General features: G+C 42.2%; 1 protein-coding gene across 1 annotated transcript in view; it reads left to right on the top strand.

Moving 5' to 3' along the window:
• The first annotated feature begins 872 nt into the window (after positions 1-872).
• Positions 873-20608, top strand: part of LOC128741559 (bifunctional glutamate/proline--tRNA ligase) — a 28262-nt gene continuing 8526 nt past the window's right edge. Inside the window, exons 1-5 of the mRNA XM_053837472.1 lie at positions 873-1029; positions 1084-2481; positions 2539-3053; positions 3371-3592; positions 19024-20580. Of these exons, the coding sequence (XP_053693447.1) occupies positions 987-1029; positions 1084-2481; positions 2539-3053; positions 3371-3592; positions 19024-20580 (3735 nt within the window). The 5' untranslated portion in view covers positions 873-986. The remainder of the gene's footprint in view (positions 1030-1083; positions 2482-2538; positions 3054-3370; positions 3593-19023; positions 20581-20608) is intronic.

The raw sequence follows: 20608 nt of genomic DNA, 5'->3' as shown, positions 1-20608 counted from the left end.
AAATGTTTATTTTTTGTTCAAAATTTAACAAAATTAAAAAAAAAGGTTTTTAACGGCAATAGCCTAAAAATATAAAATTGAATATCAAAATATTTGTTCCTAACCCTAACCTCATCGATTCAAGCTAAAAATGACATAGGGCTTTAGGACCCAATTACCTGGTAGTCTGTTCTCTGTGTTACAAGTAATAAACCCACTAGCAATAAAATTAGTTTACAAAGGGAATCAAAACAAACCACACAATAACTTCAAACCAAAGTTGAGGCACAAAGAACAGATTAACAGGCTCGAAGGAAGTAATCGATTTTTTGTGTGTAAAATCTGCCGGTAGCGCCCTTCAGAAATAGTTTGCCAAACGCATCAAAAAATATCCATGTACCTTTATTAACATTTCTTTGTGCTTGAGTTACATAGCAGCGATGGCAGCGACATCAAGATTTAGTTTTGCCACTTACTGCTCGAGGGGTGCTCTATTGGAGGATTACTCGTAGATTACATAAAAACCTTTTACACACTTTTTGTCAATTACCTGGTAGTCTGTTCTCTGTGGTTGAGGTTAGGCACCGTGCAAACGTTTATTTGAGTTGGTGTGATATCTGGCACTGCTAAGTAATGTTCCTGAATTTTAAAGCACTCCATAAACTATTTATGTTATTCAAAAGCTTAGACCGTGAAAATAAAATACTCCGGAGAAAACGGTAGGGTCCCAAATTTATGCATTCACAAATATCTGTATTTGTAACAGCTGGCAGCTCTGCACCGGCTGATCGGCTCCGAGCAACAAACTGTCAAGAAGTCTATATATACTGTCAAACTCCACCCTGGCTGCCTCCCACTTCATTTTCATTTTCATTATACATTCAAAACGTGAACGACGGTCCACGATCAAGGCGTGATTAGGAATATTAGGATATTACGAACGCATGTACTCTGTGCTTAACTGTTCGTAATTTAATCGAGTTTGTAACTATATAATATTTGTAATTATGGCGACAAAACTTATGAGCAGCTACAACGAACCGGCAATAGGTAAATTGACTTTTATCAGAATAATCCACCAAAATGATGCAACTTTTACCGTAGGTGGTTTAATAGTAGCTGAAATGATAAAAAATACAAACCCCATTGAAATAATGTGGGGTAATGACACATCTATCACATTCTCCAATCGAACTTTACTCTGTGTAACGAACAATGATGTACTACGATCACTTGCCCGGGATGCACCCAGATATCAGCTTTACGGCAAAACCCCAATTGAACGCACGCAAATAGATCATTGGCTGACGTATACACTCTCGGTAGAAAAGGATCCAGCCGATGAATTAAAATATCTCAATAAATGTTTGGCTCCTTTAACTTATTTAGTTGCGAACCATTTGACGATAGCTGATTTGGCTGTATTCAATGAGATATTTAACAGTTACAAGGAGTTGGCTGCGATTGGAATTCCGATTCATGTTCAACGCTGGTATAATTTGATCGCTGCTCATCCAGCTGTGACCAGCGTTATACAGAATTTACCTGAAAAGGCAAAGTTTGTAAAAAGAATGATTCAAGGTTCTGGTAACGAGAAATCAACTGAAAGAAAGCAAGAAGGAAAATTTGTCGATCTGCCGGGAGCAGAAATGGGAAAGGTTGTAGTACGTTTTCCACCAGAAGCTTCCGGATACCTTCACATTGGGCACGCAAAGGCAGCATTATTAAACCAGTACTATCAGCAAGCGTTTCAGGGCAAACTGATTATGCGATTTGATGACACAAACCCAGCAAAAGAGAACGTTCATTTTGAAAAAGTAATCTTGGAGGATTTGGAAATGCTTCAGATCAAGCCCGATTTATTTACGCATACGTCGCAATATTTTGATTTAATGTTACAGTATTGCGAACGTTTAATGAAGGAAGGCAAAGCGTATGTTGATGATACTGAACCAGAACAGATGAAAAAAGAACGCGAAGAGAGAGTTGTGTCTAAAAACCGTAATAATTCCGCCGAAAAAAATCTTTTGATGTGGAGGGAAATGGTTATGGGGACAGAAATTGGTCAAAAATGTTGTGTTCGAGCAAAAATTGACATGTCTTCTGCAAACGGTTGCATGCGCGACCCAACCATCTACCGATGTAAAAATGAGCCTCATCCGCGAACCGGAACTAAATACAAGGTGTACCCAACATATGATTTTGCTTGCCCAATTGTAGATGCGATTGAGAACGTAACACACACTCTTCGAACAATGGAATATCATGACCGTGATGATCAGTTCTATTGGTTCATTGAAGCACTGGGTTTGCGTCGTCCATATATCTGGGAATATAGCCGGTTGAATATGACTAATACGGTTTTATCTAAACGAAAACTAACTTGGTTTGTTGAACAAGGGCTAGTAGATGGGTGGGACGATCCTAGATTTCCAACTGTAAGAGGTATACTTCGTCGCGGAATGACGGTTGACGGATTAAAGGAATTTATAATTGCCCAAGGTAAATATGCTTAGAATTTTTCGGCAAAACTTTCATCGATATCATTTCTTTAAACAGGATCGAGTAAATCGGTGGTTTTTATGGAATGGGATAAAATATGGGCGTTTAATAAAAAAGTAATTGATCCAATTGCTCCTCGTTATACTGCACTCGAATTCGAAAATCGCGTAGTAGTGAATGTGGCTGGTGCCAACCTAGAAGCTGTACAGGTTCCCGTTCACCCTAAAAACGACGATATTGGCAAGAAAACTGTGTGGCTTGGTTCAAGAGTTTTTATCGATTATGCTGATGCGATTGAACTGAAGGAAGGAGAAAACGCCACTTTTATTAATTGGGGAAATATTACAATCAATAAAGTGCATAAAGACGCGAATGGGAAAATATCTTCAGTTGATGCCAGTTTAAATTTAGAAAATAAGGATTTTAAGAAAACACTCAAACTGACATGGCTCTGTGACCTAGATTCGTCAATGTATACACCCACGTTTTGCGTGTATTTTGAGCATATCATTAGTAAACCAGTACTTGGTAAAGATGAAGATTTCAAATCGTACATTGGACACGAAACAAGGGTTTGTATCTCGTTTTAACTAGCGTTTATATGCAAATAATTAATTTAAATACAATCTCAACAATCTACCCTTCTGCCGCTCCACGCAACTTGTTTTCACCTAAAATGGCAGCTATACCTATATTTTCATTACTTTCATAAGTTAAAAAGGATTCAAAGGTATTTGTGGGTATTGCAATAGCTTTTCTAGACTGACTTGCTGATTTGTGATACGGGACGATCTTGCCTAGAGCGACAGTATTTTTTCAAGGGCAAAAAAAGCTAACAGCTCGTATCAGACATTTAAAAAGTTAAAAATGTTTGTTTTTTAAATTTTAGGTTGAAGTTCAAATGTTAGGTGATCCAGAATTGAAAACCCTAAATAACGGTGACATTATCCAGCTGCAGCGTAGAGGTTTCTTTAAAGTGGATCAAGCATACAAGCCAGCCAGCGGTTTTACTTCAGCCGAAACACCAATTATACTACTCTCTATCCCCGATGGACACACCAAAGAGACGTCTATAGTCCCTTCAAAAAAGGCAGTAGCAGAGAAACTGCAGGTACATTTAATAACCCCGTACACACACTTCGAAAGAGAAATTTAAGCACAGCTTAAAGATCTTTTTTCACTTTGACCCATGTTTCCCTATAACTACTAAAGTACCTACCTACTCTATCTCTACATTTTTCGAAAATGTTGATTTGCTTTTGGCAACTCCGCTCACGTACGCTTGATAGTTCTACAACAACAATGAAGAGTGGAAATATCAACTTGATGCGAATAAAGTTGCCAAAGGCATGCTAATATTTTCCAAAGGTTGTACCCACTAGCCGCCATTGCGTACGCGAAAAGGTGGATATGATTGCATATTTTGGTATATTCTGCGATATATTAAGGGAGCAAACAAGACCAATCAAGCAGGTGGGGTAAGACGGATCGCGGAGCAAGACAAGTCAGTTTCATTTCACGGGTAATTTAAGATAACCAAGCGTAATTATTGTTTATCTATATTTCTCAGTAGAATCGTTTTTCGCACAACGTCTTTCAAAAAATATTATGAATGAATGAATGATAACTATTTGGTCAGTAAATTATCTAAAAGCAAAGCCATGGAATTATACCATGGGTCTTTAGACATTACCCTTCTTTATCGACAGACTTCGCAGACTGTTAGAGTACAGGAAAATTACGGGGCCAGTGCAACGATCCTACTGACTCTATCTAGCAAGCGCCGCCTAGCCGATATTTTAACATACGACGACTGGCTTGTTAGACCAGAATCGTACCTCGGGATTAAATAAATTATCTAAATAAGATGTAAATTCTCTAAATATTACTTAAACCTCTGCTTAAGCAATCTTTTTTTGGGTACATTTTCCACTGCTTAAGCAATACACAAAATAAGCCCAACGTGAAACACTCAATCATGAGCGTATAAAATAATCCTGATGATAATTTTCGTATTTTTTTGTTTTTTATTCATCGTATCATGCACAATTTTTAATTTTTTTAGTTAGTAGAAATATTACGAAAAATATACAATTTTGTGGATTCGTATCTCTACTGGGGCACTTGAATACTTATATTTTGCTCACTTTTAAGGTTCTGACAACAGACAATAATGGATTGAATTGAATTAATTGTGAATTGACCAACAAAACCAACATACAAACCCCGAAGACCCCACAGAAGTCACGAATGACCAAAGTTGGTAAAGTGACTATAATCTGAATAAAGAATGCATGTCTGCTTCAAAAAGGAGTCTACCTCTGATATTGATTTTCCGCGTTTACGAATAAAAGATTAACTAAAAATTGGAGCCCCAGGAGGGACGCTTTTTAGAACACATCCCCACAGAAGATGATTCCACACCGTGATTATTTCGGACGGCATGTAAGCCACATCAAGACAAAACCACGTTACGTTTGTACCCTCCCTCCTAACTGCACGCATCGCCATCAATTATTGGAAATTTTGGCCACGAGACCACTAAATTCCCATTACTCAAAGGCGATCGGAAAATTTCACAGAGCCACTAAAGGACAGTATGTAAAGTAGGTTACCATTGTTACGCTCTTTGCAAAACCTTACGGCAAGGCAAACTATAGCGGAAAATCTAATATTTGTCGACTACTGACTATATGCCAGTTATTATATGTTTATTTTTGGTAACGCTCAATGAAGCTGTTCAAAAATTTATCAGAAAATATCTCTTATCATTTTGCCTCTGAGGTTGATCTGTCTTGCCACATGTTTAGAAAACTAACAAAAATAGTAATTTAAAAAATTAAAATCCATTTAGTCGTATCAAAAACATATAATTTTACTATTGGTTTGCTTAATAGAAACATATAGTGTTAATAGTATGTGATGTCCGGTAATCGCTCGATTAATCGAATAATCGATTAGAACATGCAATCTATACCTATAAAAATGGATTTCTGTCTGTCTGTCTGTCTGTCGGGATGTTTCTTATAGAATCGAACCCTACTGAACCAATCGACGTGAAAATGTGCATGTAGAGATTTTTGGGGCCAGGGAAGTTTCTTATGATGGTTAGAGACCCCTCCCCCCACTAAGAGTGGCGGCGGCTCCCATACAAATGAAACACAAATTTCTGCATAACTCGAGAACTAATCAAGCAAATAAAGCTAAATTTGGCATGTGCGTGTTTTTGGAGACAAAAGTTTTTTCTATGGTGAATTGAGACCCCTCCCTTCTTTAGAAGGGGAATTATCACTCCTCTACCCTTTAAGAGTGGGGGGGGGGACTTCCATACAAATGGAATACAAATTTCTTCATAACTCGAGAACTAATCAAACAAATGGAACCAAATTGGGCATGTGAAGGTTTTTGGAGGCAAGAAATTTTTCTATGGTGAATTAGGACCCCTCCCCACTAGGAGGGGGCTCCTATACAAATGAAATACAAATTTCCTCATAACTCGAGAACTAATCAATCAAATGGAACCATATTTGGCATGTGGGTGTTTTTGGAGGCAAGAATTTTTTCTATGATGAATTAGGACCCCTTTCCTTTTTAGGAGGGGGGGGCTTCCATATAAATGAAATACAAATTTCCTCATAACTCCAGAACTGATCAAGCAAATGGAACCAAATTTAGCATGTGCGTGTTTTTGTAAGCAAATTTTTTTTCTATGGTGAATTGAGACTCCTCCCCTCTTTAGAAGGGGAATTGACTCCTCTCCCCTCTAAGACGAAGGGGGGGGGGGGTTCCATACAAATTTCCTCATAACTCGAGAACTAATCAAGCAAATGGAACCAAATTTGGCATGTGAAGGTTTTTGGAGGCTATAATTGAAGAAACGGCCCTTTATCCTCAATACACACATTCTCTCGTTGATCGCCTTCCAATCTATCACGCGATCCTGCATTTCGCCCAGCACTACAAAGCCCGTTCCCAGTTCGTTGGTAGCGCCACCACTCTGGTAGAACTGGGCCTTTCCGCCACGGATCTTCCATACCTTCTCTCCTTGGCGACAGATTTCCTGCAGAGCTACGATGCCGAGTTTGCGGGGTTCCAGCTGTTCAATCAGCACCCGCTCGCAACCTGCGAAATTCAGCGATCTGCAGTTCCAAGTCCCGAGTCTCCATTCGTCGTCGCCTAGGTCGATGCCGAATATTCCGCTACGAATATGCTTGAATGTTGTTAGTTTAAGTTTGTTTAGGTGTGTAGCCGTACTGGAGCAACACTACCGAGTCTCGTGATGAGGCTGCCATCTTATAGTGCCGAGACTCACTATACCCCCTTCCCGGTTAGTATACGACCTTAGTTTCCACCGGGGTTGGTTACCCGATCTCCGCTAAGGTTGCTCGTATTCCGGCTGGTACCACGAGGAGGTCGGGATCGGAGTTGCTGGATAAGAGGCTAACGACCACTATGGGGTTTATATTCCACATCATCCAGCCGTTTACCAACCAATTATAGCATCATTAACGTGCACTGCCCGCACGAAGGTAGACCCGACGATAAGAAAGAAGCGTTCTACGCGAGGCTGGAGGCAACGTACGACAGCTGCTCGTCACGGGACATCAAGATCGTCATCGGGGATATGAACGCCCAGGTCGGTAGGGAAGAAATGTATAGACCGGTGGTAGGACCCCATAGCCTGCACACCGACACAAACGATAACGGCCAACGATGTATAAACTTCGCAGCTTCCCGAGGCCTGGTGATCCGAAGCACCTTTTTCCCGCGCAAGGATATCCACAAAGCCACCTGGAGATCACCTGACCAACGTACAATGAACCAAATTGACCATGTTCTCATAGAGGGCCGGTTCTTCTCTAACATCACGAACGTACGCTCCCGTCGGGGTGCGGATATCGATTCTGACCATTACCTAGTAGCAGTACATGTGCGCTCAAAGCTGTCCACCGTATACCGGACACGTCAAAGCCGCCCTCCTCGGCTGAACATCAGGCAGCTAGATAACCCACAAGCTGCCGAGAACTACGCGCGAGTACTGAATGAGGCACTGCCTTCTTCCGAGGAGTTAGGTGCTTCAAACCTCGAAGACGGTTGGGGCAGAATACGCTCGGCCCTCGGAGAGACCGCTACCGCGGCACTAGGTATTGAGCCTCGGAATACACAAAATGATTGGTTTGATGGGGAATGCCAACAAGCGGTGGAGGAGAAAAAAAATGCTTGGAAAAATTATCTAAGTATTGCCACTAGAGAGAACCTGGCCAAGTACCGACGAGCTAGGAACCAGTTGACCACGATCCTGAGGAGAAAAAAGCGCCAAAGGAGGACAGAGATCGTGAAGAATTAGTGCAACTATTCCGAGCTAATGATACGCGCAAGTTTCATGAGAAGGTGAACCAAACTCGGAAGGGCTACACACCGAAACCTGACATGCGTAGGGACGAGGGAGGGAATCTAATTACAAACGAGCGCGAGGTGGTCGACATGTGGAAGCAGTTCTTCGATGAACACCTCAATGGCGAAGTCGCAGAAGGAGGCGGAACGGAAATTAACCTAGGAGCGCCCATGGAAGATAGTGATGTCCTAGCACCTGATCTCCAAGAAGTCAAACGAGAAATCAGGCTGCTGAAGACCAATAAAGCCGCTGGGAAGGACCGCCTACCGGCACAGCTTTATAAACATGGCGGAGAAACGCTAGCAAAGGCTCTACACTGGGTTATTTCGAGGATTTGGGAGGAGGAAAAGCTACCGGAGGAATGGATGGAAGGAGTGGTTTGTCCCATCTACAAAAAGGGCGATCGGTTAGACTGCTGCAACTATCGTGGTATTACGCTGGTAAACGCCGCCTACAAGGTACTCTCCCAGATCCTGTTACGCCGGCTGTCACCGATAGCACAAGGTTTCGTAGGGAATTATCAGGCGGGTTTCATGGGGGCTCGCGCAACTACGGACCAAATTTTTACTATCCGACAGATCTCGCAGAAATGTCGGGAGTACAACGTGTCCACACATCACATATTTATTGATTTCAAAGCAGCATACGATACAGTCGACCGAGACAAGCTATGGCAGATAATGCACAAATACGGTTTTCCGGACAAACTGACGCGACTGATCAGAGCTACATTGGATCGAGTGATGTGTTTCGTACGCATCTCTGGGACACTCTCGAGTCCCTTAGAGACGCGACGAGGGTTGAGAGAAGGTGACGGTCTATCCTGCATGCTGTTCAACATCGCTCTTGAGGGGGTTATCCGACGAGCGGGCATCGAAACGAGAGGCACGATTTTTACCAAGAGTAGCCAGCTTCTAGGCTTTGCAGATGACTTCGATATTATTGCCAGGAACTTTGCGACGGCGGAGGCAATCTACGCCAGACTGAAAGCGGAGTCTAGGAGAATTGGGCTAAAAATAAATGCGTCGAAGACCAAATACATGAAAGGAAGCGGAGAATGGCGGAGGCGTATGAATCATGAGCTACAGGCACTGCTTGGGGAGACTCCCATCGTACATCTAGCGAAAGTTAGCAGGCTACGGTGGGCCGGACACGTCGTGAGGATGCCGGACGACTGTGCGACGAAAATAGTCCTCTTCTACAACCCCACCGGCACCAGGAACAGGGGGGCCCAACGTGCACGATGGCTCGACCAGGTCGAAAGCGATTTGCGACTTCAGAGACAACTAGGAAATTGGCGACGAGTGGCCCAAGACCGAGTTGAATGGAGACGAGTGCTTGAAACAGCACGAACCACCCCGGCTCTATGCTGCTGAAGAAGAAGAAGGTTTTTGGAGGCAAGAATTTTTTCTATGGTGAATTGAGACCCCTCCCCTCTTTAGAAGGTGAATTGACTCCTCTCCCCTCTAAAAGGGGGGGGGGTGGCTTCCATACAAATGAAATACAAATTTCTTCATTACTCGAGAACAAATCAATCAAATGGAACCATATTTGGCATGTGGGGGGTTGTGGAGGCATGAATTTTTTTATGATGGTTTGAGACCACTCACCTCTGTGGTAAGGGGATACTTACTTAGATGGCCTGCCGTCCTAAGACAAAGCCTGTTGAACAAAGTTTCTCCATGTAATTCGGTTGAGGGCTACCGCTCTCCAATTCCTCGGACACCGAGTACTCTCCGCCAGATCTCGCTCCATCTGGTCTAACCATCTTGCTCGCTGCGCTCCTGGTCGTCTTGTTCCTACCGGATTTGAGGCGAACACCATCTTTGCAGGGTAGTTGTCCGGCATTCTTGCAACATGCCCTGTCCATCGTATCCGTCCAGCTTTAGCCACCTTCTGGATACTGGGTTCGCCATAGAGCTGTGCGAGTTCATGGTTCATCCTCCGTCTCCATACTCCGTTCTCCTGTACGCCGCCGAAGATCATTCTTAGCACTCGTCGTTCGAAAACTCCGAGCACTCGCAGGTCCTTCTCGAGCATTGTCCATGTTTCATGCCCGTAGAGAACAACCGGTCTAATAAGCGTCTTCGGTGTCTGTACAGGGTGCACTTTGTACGGGGACTTAGTCTGCTCGACCGCAATTGCTTAATAATAATAAGCACGACTTCCGCTGATAATACGCCTCCGAATCTCACGGCTGGTATCATTGTCCGCCGTTACCAGTGAGCCAAGGTAGACAAATTCATCGACTACCTCAAACTCATCGCCGTCGATCAATATACTACTGCCCAAGCGGTGTCGTTCGGCCTCGGTTCCGCTGGCCAGCATGTACTTTATTTTAGACGTATTTACCTTTAACCCAATCTTTTCTGCTTCGTGCTTTAGTCTGGTGTACTGTTTAGCCACCGCCACAGATGTTCTGCCGATAATATCCATGTCATCGGCAAAGCAGACGAATTGACTAGATTTGTTGAATATCGTGCCCCGCGTGTTGATATCCACTCGGTTCATACCACCTTGTAGCGCTATGTTGAACAGCAGGCATGAAAGACCATCACCTTGACGAAGCCCTCTGTGTGATTCGAATGAACTTGACAATCCACCCGAAATCCGAACACAGCACTGTGTACCATCCATCGTAGATTTAATCAGTTTGATGAGCTTCCTGGGGAAGCTGTTCTCGTCCATGATTTTCCATAGCTCTTTCCGGTCGATGGTATCATATGCGGCTTTGAAGTCAACGAATAAATGATGCGTGGGAACTCTGTATTCACGGCCCTTTTGGAGGATTTGCCGCAGTGTAAATATTTGATCCGTTGTAGACCGACCTTCGACGAAGCCGGCTTGATAAGTTCCCACAAATCTATTCGCAATTGGTGATAGACGGCGGAAAATGATTTGGGACAGCACTTTATAAGCGGCATTGAGAACGGTGATCGCTCGATAGTTCTTACAGTCCAACTTGTCGCCCTTTTTATAGATCGGGCAGATAACCCCATCTTTCCACTCCTCCGGTAGCTGTTCCGTATCCCAAATTCTAACAATTAGTCGGTGTAGACAAAATGCCAGCTTTTCTGGTCCCATTTTAATAAGCTCCGCTCTGATGCCATCTTTTCCAGCTGACTTGTTCTTTAGCTGCATGATGGCCTCCTTAACTTCGCCTATCGTTGGGGCTGGCACCTCTTCCCCGTTTGCTGCACCGTCGAAATCGCTTTCCCCGCCGCCATGGTTTTCCGCCTGGGCGTCATTCAGGTGTTCGTCGAAGTGCTGCTTCCTCCTATCCGTCACCTCACGATCGTCCGTCAGAATACTGCCAGTCTTATCCCGACACATTTCGGCTCGCGGCACAAAGCCTTTGCGGGATCCGTTCAGTTTCTGATAGGGGCCATCCAGATACCACGTGGACAGAAAAATACCAATTTTTAGAATAAATACCTGTATGGATCGTGTCAACGATACTGGCAACACTCACCCGCCTTGCTATGCCAGTTACCAATACTTAAATATACTTCCTCACCACTCCGCTATTTAGCGCCGTATTAGCTGTCGGTGCCGCGCTCTTTCGTTTCAACGCCTACTGTCCGAACGTAAATCGATTAATATAAAATTGAAAACTACATCAACTTAGCTTTAAAGTGGAATGCCGGTCGGCGCGGAATGGCGGCTTGTGGCTTTGACGGAGGCGCTCTGCTTTAATCCACCGCGAAAGCTGCCATTTTACAGCTATTTTAGATGGTTTCCTTTCTCTTCTTCTCTCGCTCATATTGGTCATCCAGCATGCAAGTAGACCTACGCACACAATCACTCAACACACTCATATCAAACGGCCATATGTGGAAAGGAAAAGAAAAAAAAGAAAAATTTCCACTATGTCTACGCGCATTGGGAGATCACTTTTACTGCACGATATTTGAACACAATACATCGATATAAACGAAACCAACAATTCGTCGATACATGCAGTACATCCACTACTCGATGAACACCCAGATGATCACTTCCAATGACTAGCTACATTCGCTACATTACGCTTGATTCAATAGAAAACAAGCTCTGATTGAAACCATCACTAACACACTCGTGGCTGAACTGTATCATAAATCATCGACACAATGTCAGCATCTAACTACACGCATATTCGTGTACGGCAGGCACTTTTTCTTCACAGTTGCAGAGAATGAAAACTGACGCAACTCAATTAACGCAATACATATCCAAATTTTTAATTCATGTTCAATAGAAATTAGAGCTAAGTATCAATCTAATTTTAATAAATATTTGCACTCAACCGTGACCGTATATAACTGCACTTGAGACATTAACTTATTGGGTATTTTCCACTTCACTCTTCCTCGTATTTGGTGTCGAAAAATATACCGGCGCCATGTATGAGATTTAACCGAAACAACGGCAAAGCAAATACGACCGTACCCGCTCACCTCTCAATACGAACTGAGACCTAAATTCTTCTGTTCATAGTCATTTTATCTACTGCGAATTATTATCGAGTGCAATTCAGTTTGACTTTCGCTTGACGATTCTTCTCCGTCAAGAGTATCCCTGTCTAACTAGAGCACCTCAGCTTGGCCGTCTACTTTGACAGAACACAAGACCTTTCTGACGCGCTGTGGTTTGTAAAATTTTCTGAAGACGAATCCTTTCATAATGCTCGGTTCATATATTTACTTTATTTGAGCTTAAAAACAATCACTGATCAATCGTTAATGCTAATATCAATTCAATATTTCTAATTTCTATTGTTTGTATGAAAAAAAAACTTGTCCGCGTGGACATTTTTCATACCCCCTCCCTCCCTCCGTGGACAAGCGTGGACATTTTTATACCCCCCACCCCCCTCTAAACTGTCCACGTGGTATATGGATGGCCCCGTAGAACTTCCGCGTTTCCTGAGAACGATGCAGCCGCTCCAACTCTGCATATTCCTGCTCTTCCAGGTTGCGCTTTTTCTCCCGAAAGATTTGGTTTCGCTGCATCTTCTTCTGTTTGTGTCTTTCCACGTTCTGACGTGTGGCACTGCGCATCTTGGCCGCCCGCGCAGCGTTCTCCTCATCCATCACCCTCCTACATTCACCGTCAAACCAATCGTTCCGCTGATTCCAGACCACATACCCGATGGAGCTCTCCGCTACACTGCTGATGGCTGTTTTGATAGTGTTCCAACAGTCCTCGAGGGGGGCTTCGTCCAGCTACACCAACCCCCTGTTTCGTCGGAGGGCCAACGAAGCTCGAAAGAGCCCTTCTTTCCTGTCAGCATACGACCTTGGCTTCCACCGGGGTTGGTTACCCGATCTCCACCAAAGTTGCTCGTATCCCGGCTGGTACCACGAGGAGGTAGGAACCAGCCGTGGTAAGGGGATAAGGACTCATACAAATAAAACAGAAATGTTTGCGTAACTCAAAAACTAATCGAACTCGAGAAATTTTAGACTCTTTCATAAAACATTAGTCAATAACAAGACCACCAGAAACTATCAATAGTAACATTAGATGATTCAGAGCGAGACGGACACAGGTCGTGAGTGTTGCCGGCGACCTGCGTCGGAAGCGCCGACCACTGCGCGAGAGGGGGGGGGCAGCCCCCCGTAGAGATCACCTCTATATAGGTTTATTTATTTTCCTAGATCTACTGACCTCTATTACTTCCCTTCAGTTGGGTCACCTCTGCGAAATGGTACTTTCTACGAAAAGATTTTCCGTGCAATGGTACATTCCGCGTAAGGCTTTTCGCGAAATGGTATTCTGCGAAACTCTATATTCAGCGTTATGGTCAACCGAGAATTGGTGTTCCGCAAAGTGGTATTCGGTGAAATGGTTTGCAATGATGGCGAATATTTAAATGCTATCCGCTTTATTTTGTCAGGCTAAGCGACGGGGGGAGTTGTTTTCTACTTTACTGTGAGGAAAATTTGTATATTAAAACACCCATGAACTCCCCAGAAACTTGCAAAACTCAAAATTGTGACAAAGGTCATCCGAGATTCACGATTTATGTACAACACAGTTTAATTTGTGGCAATACGAAGTTTGTCGGGTCAGCTAGTAATTGAATAATTGGTAATCGAATATTACCAGCACGAGTAATTCAATAATCGAATAGTTCAAAGAGAATAATATGACTACGAATAATCCCCATTACTCGTTCATAATCGTTCGAGTAAACGAAATATTCGAATGTTTTTAGTCGAATGCTACTAACACGAATACTGAATTAATCGATTAGTGCAGACAGAGCTAACCGATTAATCGGCAATTGAATACACTCAAGTCGCTTTTTACGCGGAGGATACGTCCCGCGTAAATCAAAACCGCGTAAATTCCGAAAACCGCGTAAATTCCGAAAAGCGCGTAAAAAAACCGCGTAAATTCTAAAAACCGCGTAAAATCCGAAAACCGCGTAAATTCCGGAAACCGCGTAAAAACAACCAAAATTTCGCGTAAAAAAACTGTGGATTTCAACACTACGCGAAAAAATAGACGTTTTGAGCACATCCGCGTAAATTCCGAAAACCGCGTAAAAAAAAACCTCGTAAATTCCGAAAACCGCGTAAAAAACCGCGTAAATTTCGAAAACCGCGTAAATTCTGAAAACCGCGTAAATTCCGATAACCGCGTAAAAATAGTCGCGTAGAAAAAACGCGTAAAAAGCGACTTCAGTGTAATTGAAAATTGCGAACATCACTATTCGTCTCGTTTCCACATCCCGATCGGGCCCGTTCCGATCAGAAACGTCCCGATCGACGTGTGTTATAGCATACACTCGAGTCTTTTTTTACACGGTTTGTTTTTTTTCGATTACTCTAGAACGGTGCAATTTAGGGACCATTTACAAAATACGTGACGAATGTCGGGCCTCTCCCAAACGTATTGAGAAATAAATGAATGGTCCTTAAATAGCCCCGTTCTCAATATTCGAAAAAACAAACCGTGTAAAAAAAGTACTTGAGTGTACGTTGTATTCCGATCGAAGCACAATTAATGGTGTCACAGTACATTATTGGTAGCCTAAGAAAAGTTTAATAGACAAAGATATTGTCCTGCCCCTTTACCCCCCTTACGTTGAACAGTGAATCAATAATTTTCACAATTAAATTTGTTCTATTGATAATGATAACTTCATATACGAAACATCATATGATACTAGATATATAAGAAAACAACTGCCGTTGCAACGGTTGCACCTTGGGTTTTGAATAAGTATCCTGCCTCTTCTATCTCTTTTTCATTTCACTTCTATCTCTTTTACATTACTCATTACTACATTACAAGGTAGATCCTTTTGATTTGATTTTTCATCGCGCGACTAGGCACTAGGCTATAATTTGAATTTGATCTAAAAATCTTGAAAACTTGCTTTTTTGCAGCAATTTGGGGTTAATTTGACCTCCAATTTCAATTTGCCATATTGCATCAAAAATTTAACAGATTTTTCATGTTTTAGAAAAGTAATTTAATGATCATTCAAAATTAGATCATTGAGATAAAATTATGATCGACGGCTTGAAAAGACGGTCCTTCTGCAGTGAGTGGTGAAACCTAACGAAAAATAGGTTGGGTCGAAATTTGGTCACCTGGTAGCCGTTCGTGGCACCATTGGTTTTTCATTTTTAATGTTAGCAAAAATATTAACTAGATGCAAGATTTTAGTATTCTAGTAAAACACAAACATGGCCACAGGTGGCGTTAGAGGTGTACCAGATTTCTTCCGGCGTTTAGTCCCAACGTACCGTGGTTGTGATTGTTCTGGGAAGCCCACTGGTACGCTGACTCACATACCGTCATCCGGGGATACTTGCAACACCGGGGTTACTTGCAACACTTTGGCGCATCGCGCTTCTGACAGCTCTAACGCATTTGTTTGTTAACATAACCATTTGTACCCAATGCCATTTTAAAGAAGGGATGTTTACCTATTGTTTAGTTAAGTTTAATCCACTACATCATTATTTTGCTTGTTTTTATACGATTGGAAAGTAATTTCACTTTCAGAGTAGGAAAAATGGATGTGCAAAGTTGCGTCAGTTCTAGAGATGGTCGGGTAGCGGAAAATTTGCCCGAAACCCGCACCCGTACCCGTACCCGCCGGGTTCGGGTCGGGTTCGGGTATTGAAAAAAAATAATTTGCGGGTTCGGGTCGGGTACGGGTACTTAATTTTTGTTTTTGAAACCGGGTACGGGTCGGGTCGGGTATCTCTATTGACCACATTTAACACTAAAGATGGTCGGGTACCCGGGCCCGTCCCGTACCCGTCGGGTTGCGGTCGGGTTCGGGCATCAAAAATAATAAACTTGCGGGTTCAGGTCGGGTACGGGTTTTTAATTCTTTTCTTGATCGGGTACGGGTCGGGTTCGGGTATTCAAATTTTGATACCCGACCATCTCTAGTCAGTTCATTGACATGGAATTATTTTTTATTGTTTGGTTCTTGTACACAATAAGTGCATCATATAAGCTAACAAATAGCAACTTTGAGTTTTGTTTATATTTTGAAGTTGGAGAAGAAACGATGAATTCGTGTTGTTACTTCCAATATGGCGCGGCTTGCAGCACTAAAAAAAATGAAAATTATCGTAATAGACAGTATGTACAAAGTAAGTTTGAATCAGTACGACGTTATTTTGTCTACCACCATCTCCAGGAAAATTAAAATTGTGAAAAATTCCACATGCCTTGAAACGGCAATTTGGAGTTCGCCGACATGCTGCATTTTCACCGAATATCTTTAAAAAAGCGATAAACGAAATTGGGAAACAAAAAACGCTTCCAGTATCTCTTGTTTTACTACAAATTCATTCAAAATATCTCAAAATAGTCATTCGCGGTTTGAAATCAGATATAAAATCGTAAGAAACGCAAAATCAGAAAAGTGTTGCAAGTAACCCCGTTTACTGGGTAACTTGCAACACCCCTATTTTCGGTTCATTCTACAAATTCATTTAGTTTATATTTTTTCTCATAATCATAAATCCAAAGTACTCACCACTGTACAAGTTTTGGCTACTTACACTTGGACGTAAACGGTATACTTCGAAAGTTATACTAAGTCAAAGTTCAAAAGTGTTGCAAGTATCCCCGGATGACGGTACATAATATTGTGGATTTGGCAGCTTCAATGCAGATTTCGAGGGATCGCTTTTAACGTGACAAAAGTAAATACATCGTTTTTATTCTATTTTCACAATGAGCCCTCCCTACAGAAGACCCCTTTAGGGCGCCATTCATAATTTTATCATTCAATTCAATACTTTCCAAAATATCTACAAATTCACAAATCCAGTTTCGCTGAGATATGATAATTTGAATTTTTGAAATTCCCTACGATAAAACTGAACCTTGTCGTGGTGTAGGGCTTTTTAACTAATCAGTAAATGAACAGCGGTCACGTTTACTTCTGAATGTGGGTATATATCAAAATACTTTTGTGATTTCAAGTGGGACTCGGGGTAAAAATTTACCAAATGTGATTGTTGCGTTGTTCAGAAAGTGCTTTTATTCCGTTTAAGAATAATGCCAGTATGGGGATCTCTGACAATAGATGAAGTTTTCTGGGATTCATCCCTGTTTATAACAACTGTCACAAATATCTCCGAAAAATGTCGGATTGATTCAGTTGGTCGGAGGCTTAGGGTTAGTAAGGGGATGTAAGCGGGATACCAGATCCGATTGGATGCCGAAGGACCACTCTGTAATGATTACGGGTAATAGCACTTCTTAGGTAGCAGATGGGAAAATTAGGTCAATTCGTGTCGCGTGTTCAAGTTTCGGCTAGGCGGTGCTGCTAGATAGAGTAGGATTTTTGCACTGGCCCCGTGGCTGTCCTGAGCTCTGATGGCTGCCCGCGGGCTCTGTGTCTATGGGAAGGGGTCGAGTCTTAAAGAGACGTTTAAGCCCAGAGCTTTACAGCACTTTGGTCTCGGCGGGCGAGTCTCTATATTTTGAAGCTTCTGTCGACTACCGCGAACGTCCAGCTTGTGCTGCGCTCAATTTACTTTGTTTCGTGGGAATGCATTGTGAATGCTAAGGGGATGAAAGATTAAATTTGCCCTGATAAGTTGATCCGAGTTGCTCCGAAATTTGTCTTATCTATTGGTTCATTTGTGGTTGTTTGTGTTGGGAAACTAAAAGCGTGCGCGCGGTTGAAGACCAGTGTCAGGCGGGGCTGACGAATTCTACACTTCTTCACTATACCACATATTGCAACTCGAGTGGTACAAAAAGTCCAAAGCACATTTACAAATTCGATCTATTATTTTTCTTCTCATCATCATCATTATCATCATCATCGTCATCATCATCATTATCATCATCATCGTCATCATCATCATTATATTTAAAATATGACATTCCGGCCTTTGGCAGAGAGATCTTAGAGTCAGTTCGTGGAGTCCGCGCAGGGCCGAAACGCCTCCGCCTGCGGGTATAGGCGTGACGGCTATGCTTGGGGCTCTACCTGTGTTTTAGTGGGCGCCAGTGCCTGTCTCGTCAGGTAGAATTGATGTTTGAGGTCTCCCTGACACTTTGTTGACAACACAAAAGGGCCCAGCGCAGAGTTTTATACGCTATTAAGCGACCAGTTGGATAACCCGAAAAAAAGGAAAAAGGAAAAAGGATATGATAATTTGAATTTTTGAAATTGAATTTGGGATCAAATTGATCTCAAGATGTGGACAACGTCGGTTTGTACAGCAGAAAGTTAAAAGTGCCCAATACTCTTAGATAAGATTTGGAAAGATCGAAATAGGTATGCAACATACAGATACAGCATCCGTCTGCAGATGCAGATCTAACCTGTTGTTTAACAAGGTCGCAATCAACCTTGCAGTCAAAAATATTACAATATTGAATTCAAGTCTCATAGAACAAGTTATCATGCATACAAGACCAATAACTTGCACAATAGTTGGTTGAAAACTTGAAAAGCGTTAGCGTTAGTATGTTTCGTCTGAAACTTGATCTTGTTTGTCATAGTTGTTGAAATTGCTTACGCGGCAAGTGAAACCTGTATACTAGGCATAGGCACATTAAATTGACTCCAATATTTAGAGATTTTGGCTATGGGCATTTTCTAAAAACTGTAGAAAATTTTATTCAATAAAGTGATTTCTTTACTACACTTGTTTCTACACTAGGAAAAACGAGGACTTGATAAACAGACTTCTTCTGTTTTCTCAACAAACGCAAGTGACATCAACAACCGCATTTTGCTACAAGGCGAGAATGTGCGAAAATTGAAAGCGGATAAAGTCCCCAAACCACAAATTGAAGCTGCAGTTAAACTACTGCTGGAACTCAAAGCCAAGTTTAAGGAGGCAACTGGCCAAGACTGGAAGTCTGAACCTATTTCAACCAACAAAAACGAAGTTGATGCTATCGCTGCGAAAATTACCCAGCAAGGTAACATTGTTCGTGATTTAAAAACTGGTAAAGCCAGCAAGTCCACTATAGATGATGCGGTGAAAATTCTGCTAGATTTGAAAGCAACTTACAAGGTTGCTGCCGGTAAAGATTGGAAGCCGGATATTTCACCCAACAGCAACGCGGAAACTGTCAAGTCTGCTGCAACAATAGATAAGTCGATTGTGCAACAAGGAAATCTAGTTCGAGACTTGAAAGCTAAAAAGGCAGGAAAATTGGAAATTGAGAAAAATGTAAAAATTTTGGTTGATTTGAAAGCTGATTTTAAAGTTGCCACAGGTCATGATTGGATACCGAGCGGAACACAAACTAAAGTTGCGTCAACAATACCACAACCAACATCAACTAAATTTAACGAATCAGATCTACTGAATGAAATTTCTATCGTTGGAGATAAGATTCGTGCATTAAAGGCACAAAAAGCCGACAAATCATCTATTGATGTAGAAGTGCAACATCTCTTGCAGTTGAAATCTAATTACAAAGCAATCACAGGACAAGATTGGAAACCTGCAAGCACCACTACCAGTGCTAAAAGTGACAAAGAAAATATGGCACCAATAAAAATTGAGACTACAACGTCAGATACAGAAGCTTTGGTAAACAAGGTTAATGTTCAAGGAGAAGAAGTAAGAAATTTGAAATCAACAGGGGCACCTAAAGACCAGGTGGACAGTGCTGTTAAGAAACTGCTAGACTTGAAAGCAGAGTACAAAAAAATTACTGGATTAGATTTTCCTGTCGCAGGGCGCAACAAAACCACTACGGTAAAAAAAGATACACAAAAAGATGTAAAAGCAAAGCCAGAGCCGCAAAAACAAAAAGATGGTGAATGCGGGCCGAAAAAACAAACACGTCTTGGTTTGGAGGCTACAAAGGAAGATAATCTTTCTGATTGGTATTCGCAAGTAATAACCAAAGGCGAAATGATTGAGTATTATGACGTATCTGGCTGTTACATTCTGCGACACTGGTCATTCGCCGTGTGGAAAGCTATAAAAACTTGGTTCGATGCCGAAATCACCAAAATGGGTGTTAAAGAATGCTATTTTCCAATTTTTGTTTCTCGTGCTGCGTTGGAACGAGAAAAAACACATATCGCCGATTTCGCTCCCGAGGTCGCTTGGGTAACTAAGAGCGGTGATTCTGAGTTAGCTGAGCCAATCGCAGTGCGTCCAACTTCGGAAACGGTTATGTATCCGGCGTATGCTAAATGGATACAATCGTACCGTGATTTGCCTATCCGTTTGAATCAATGGAATAACGTAGTGGTACGTACTATGGTATACTAATGTAAAC

The sequence above is a fragment of the Sabethes cyaneus genome, chromosome 1, assembly GCF_943734655.1.
Source record: "Sabethes cyaneus chromosome 1, idSabCyanKW18_F2, whole genome shotgun sequence".
NCBI classification, from domain to species: Eukaryota; Metazoa; Arthropoda; class Insecta; order Diptera; family Culicidae; genus Sabethes; species Sabethes cyaneus.
The sequence above is the reverse complement of the archived record's forward strand: the minus strand, read 5'-3'. Positions and strand labels throughout refer to the sequence as shown.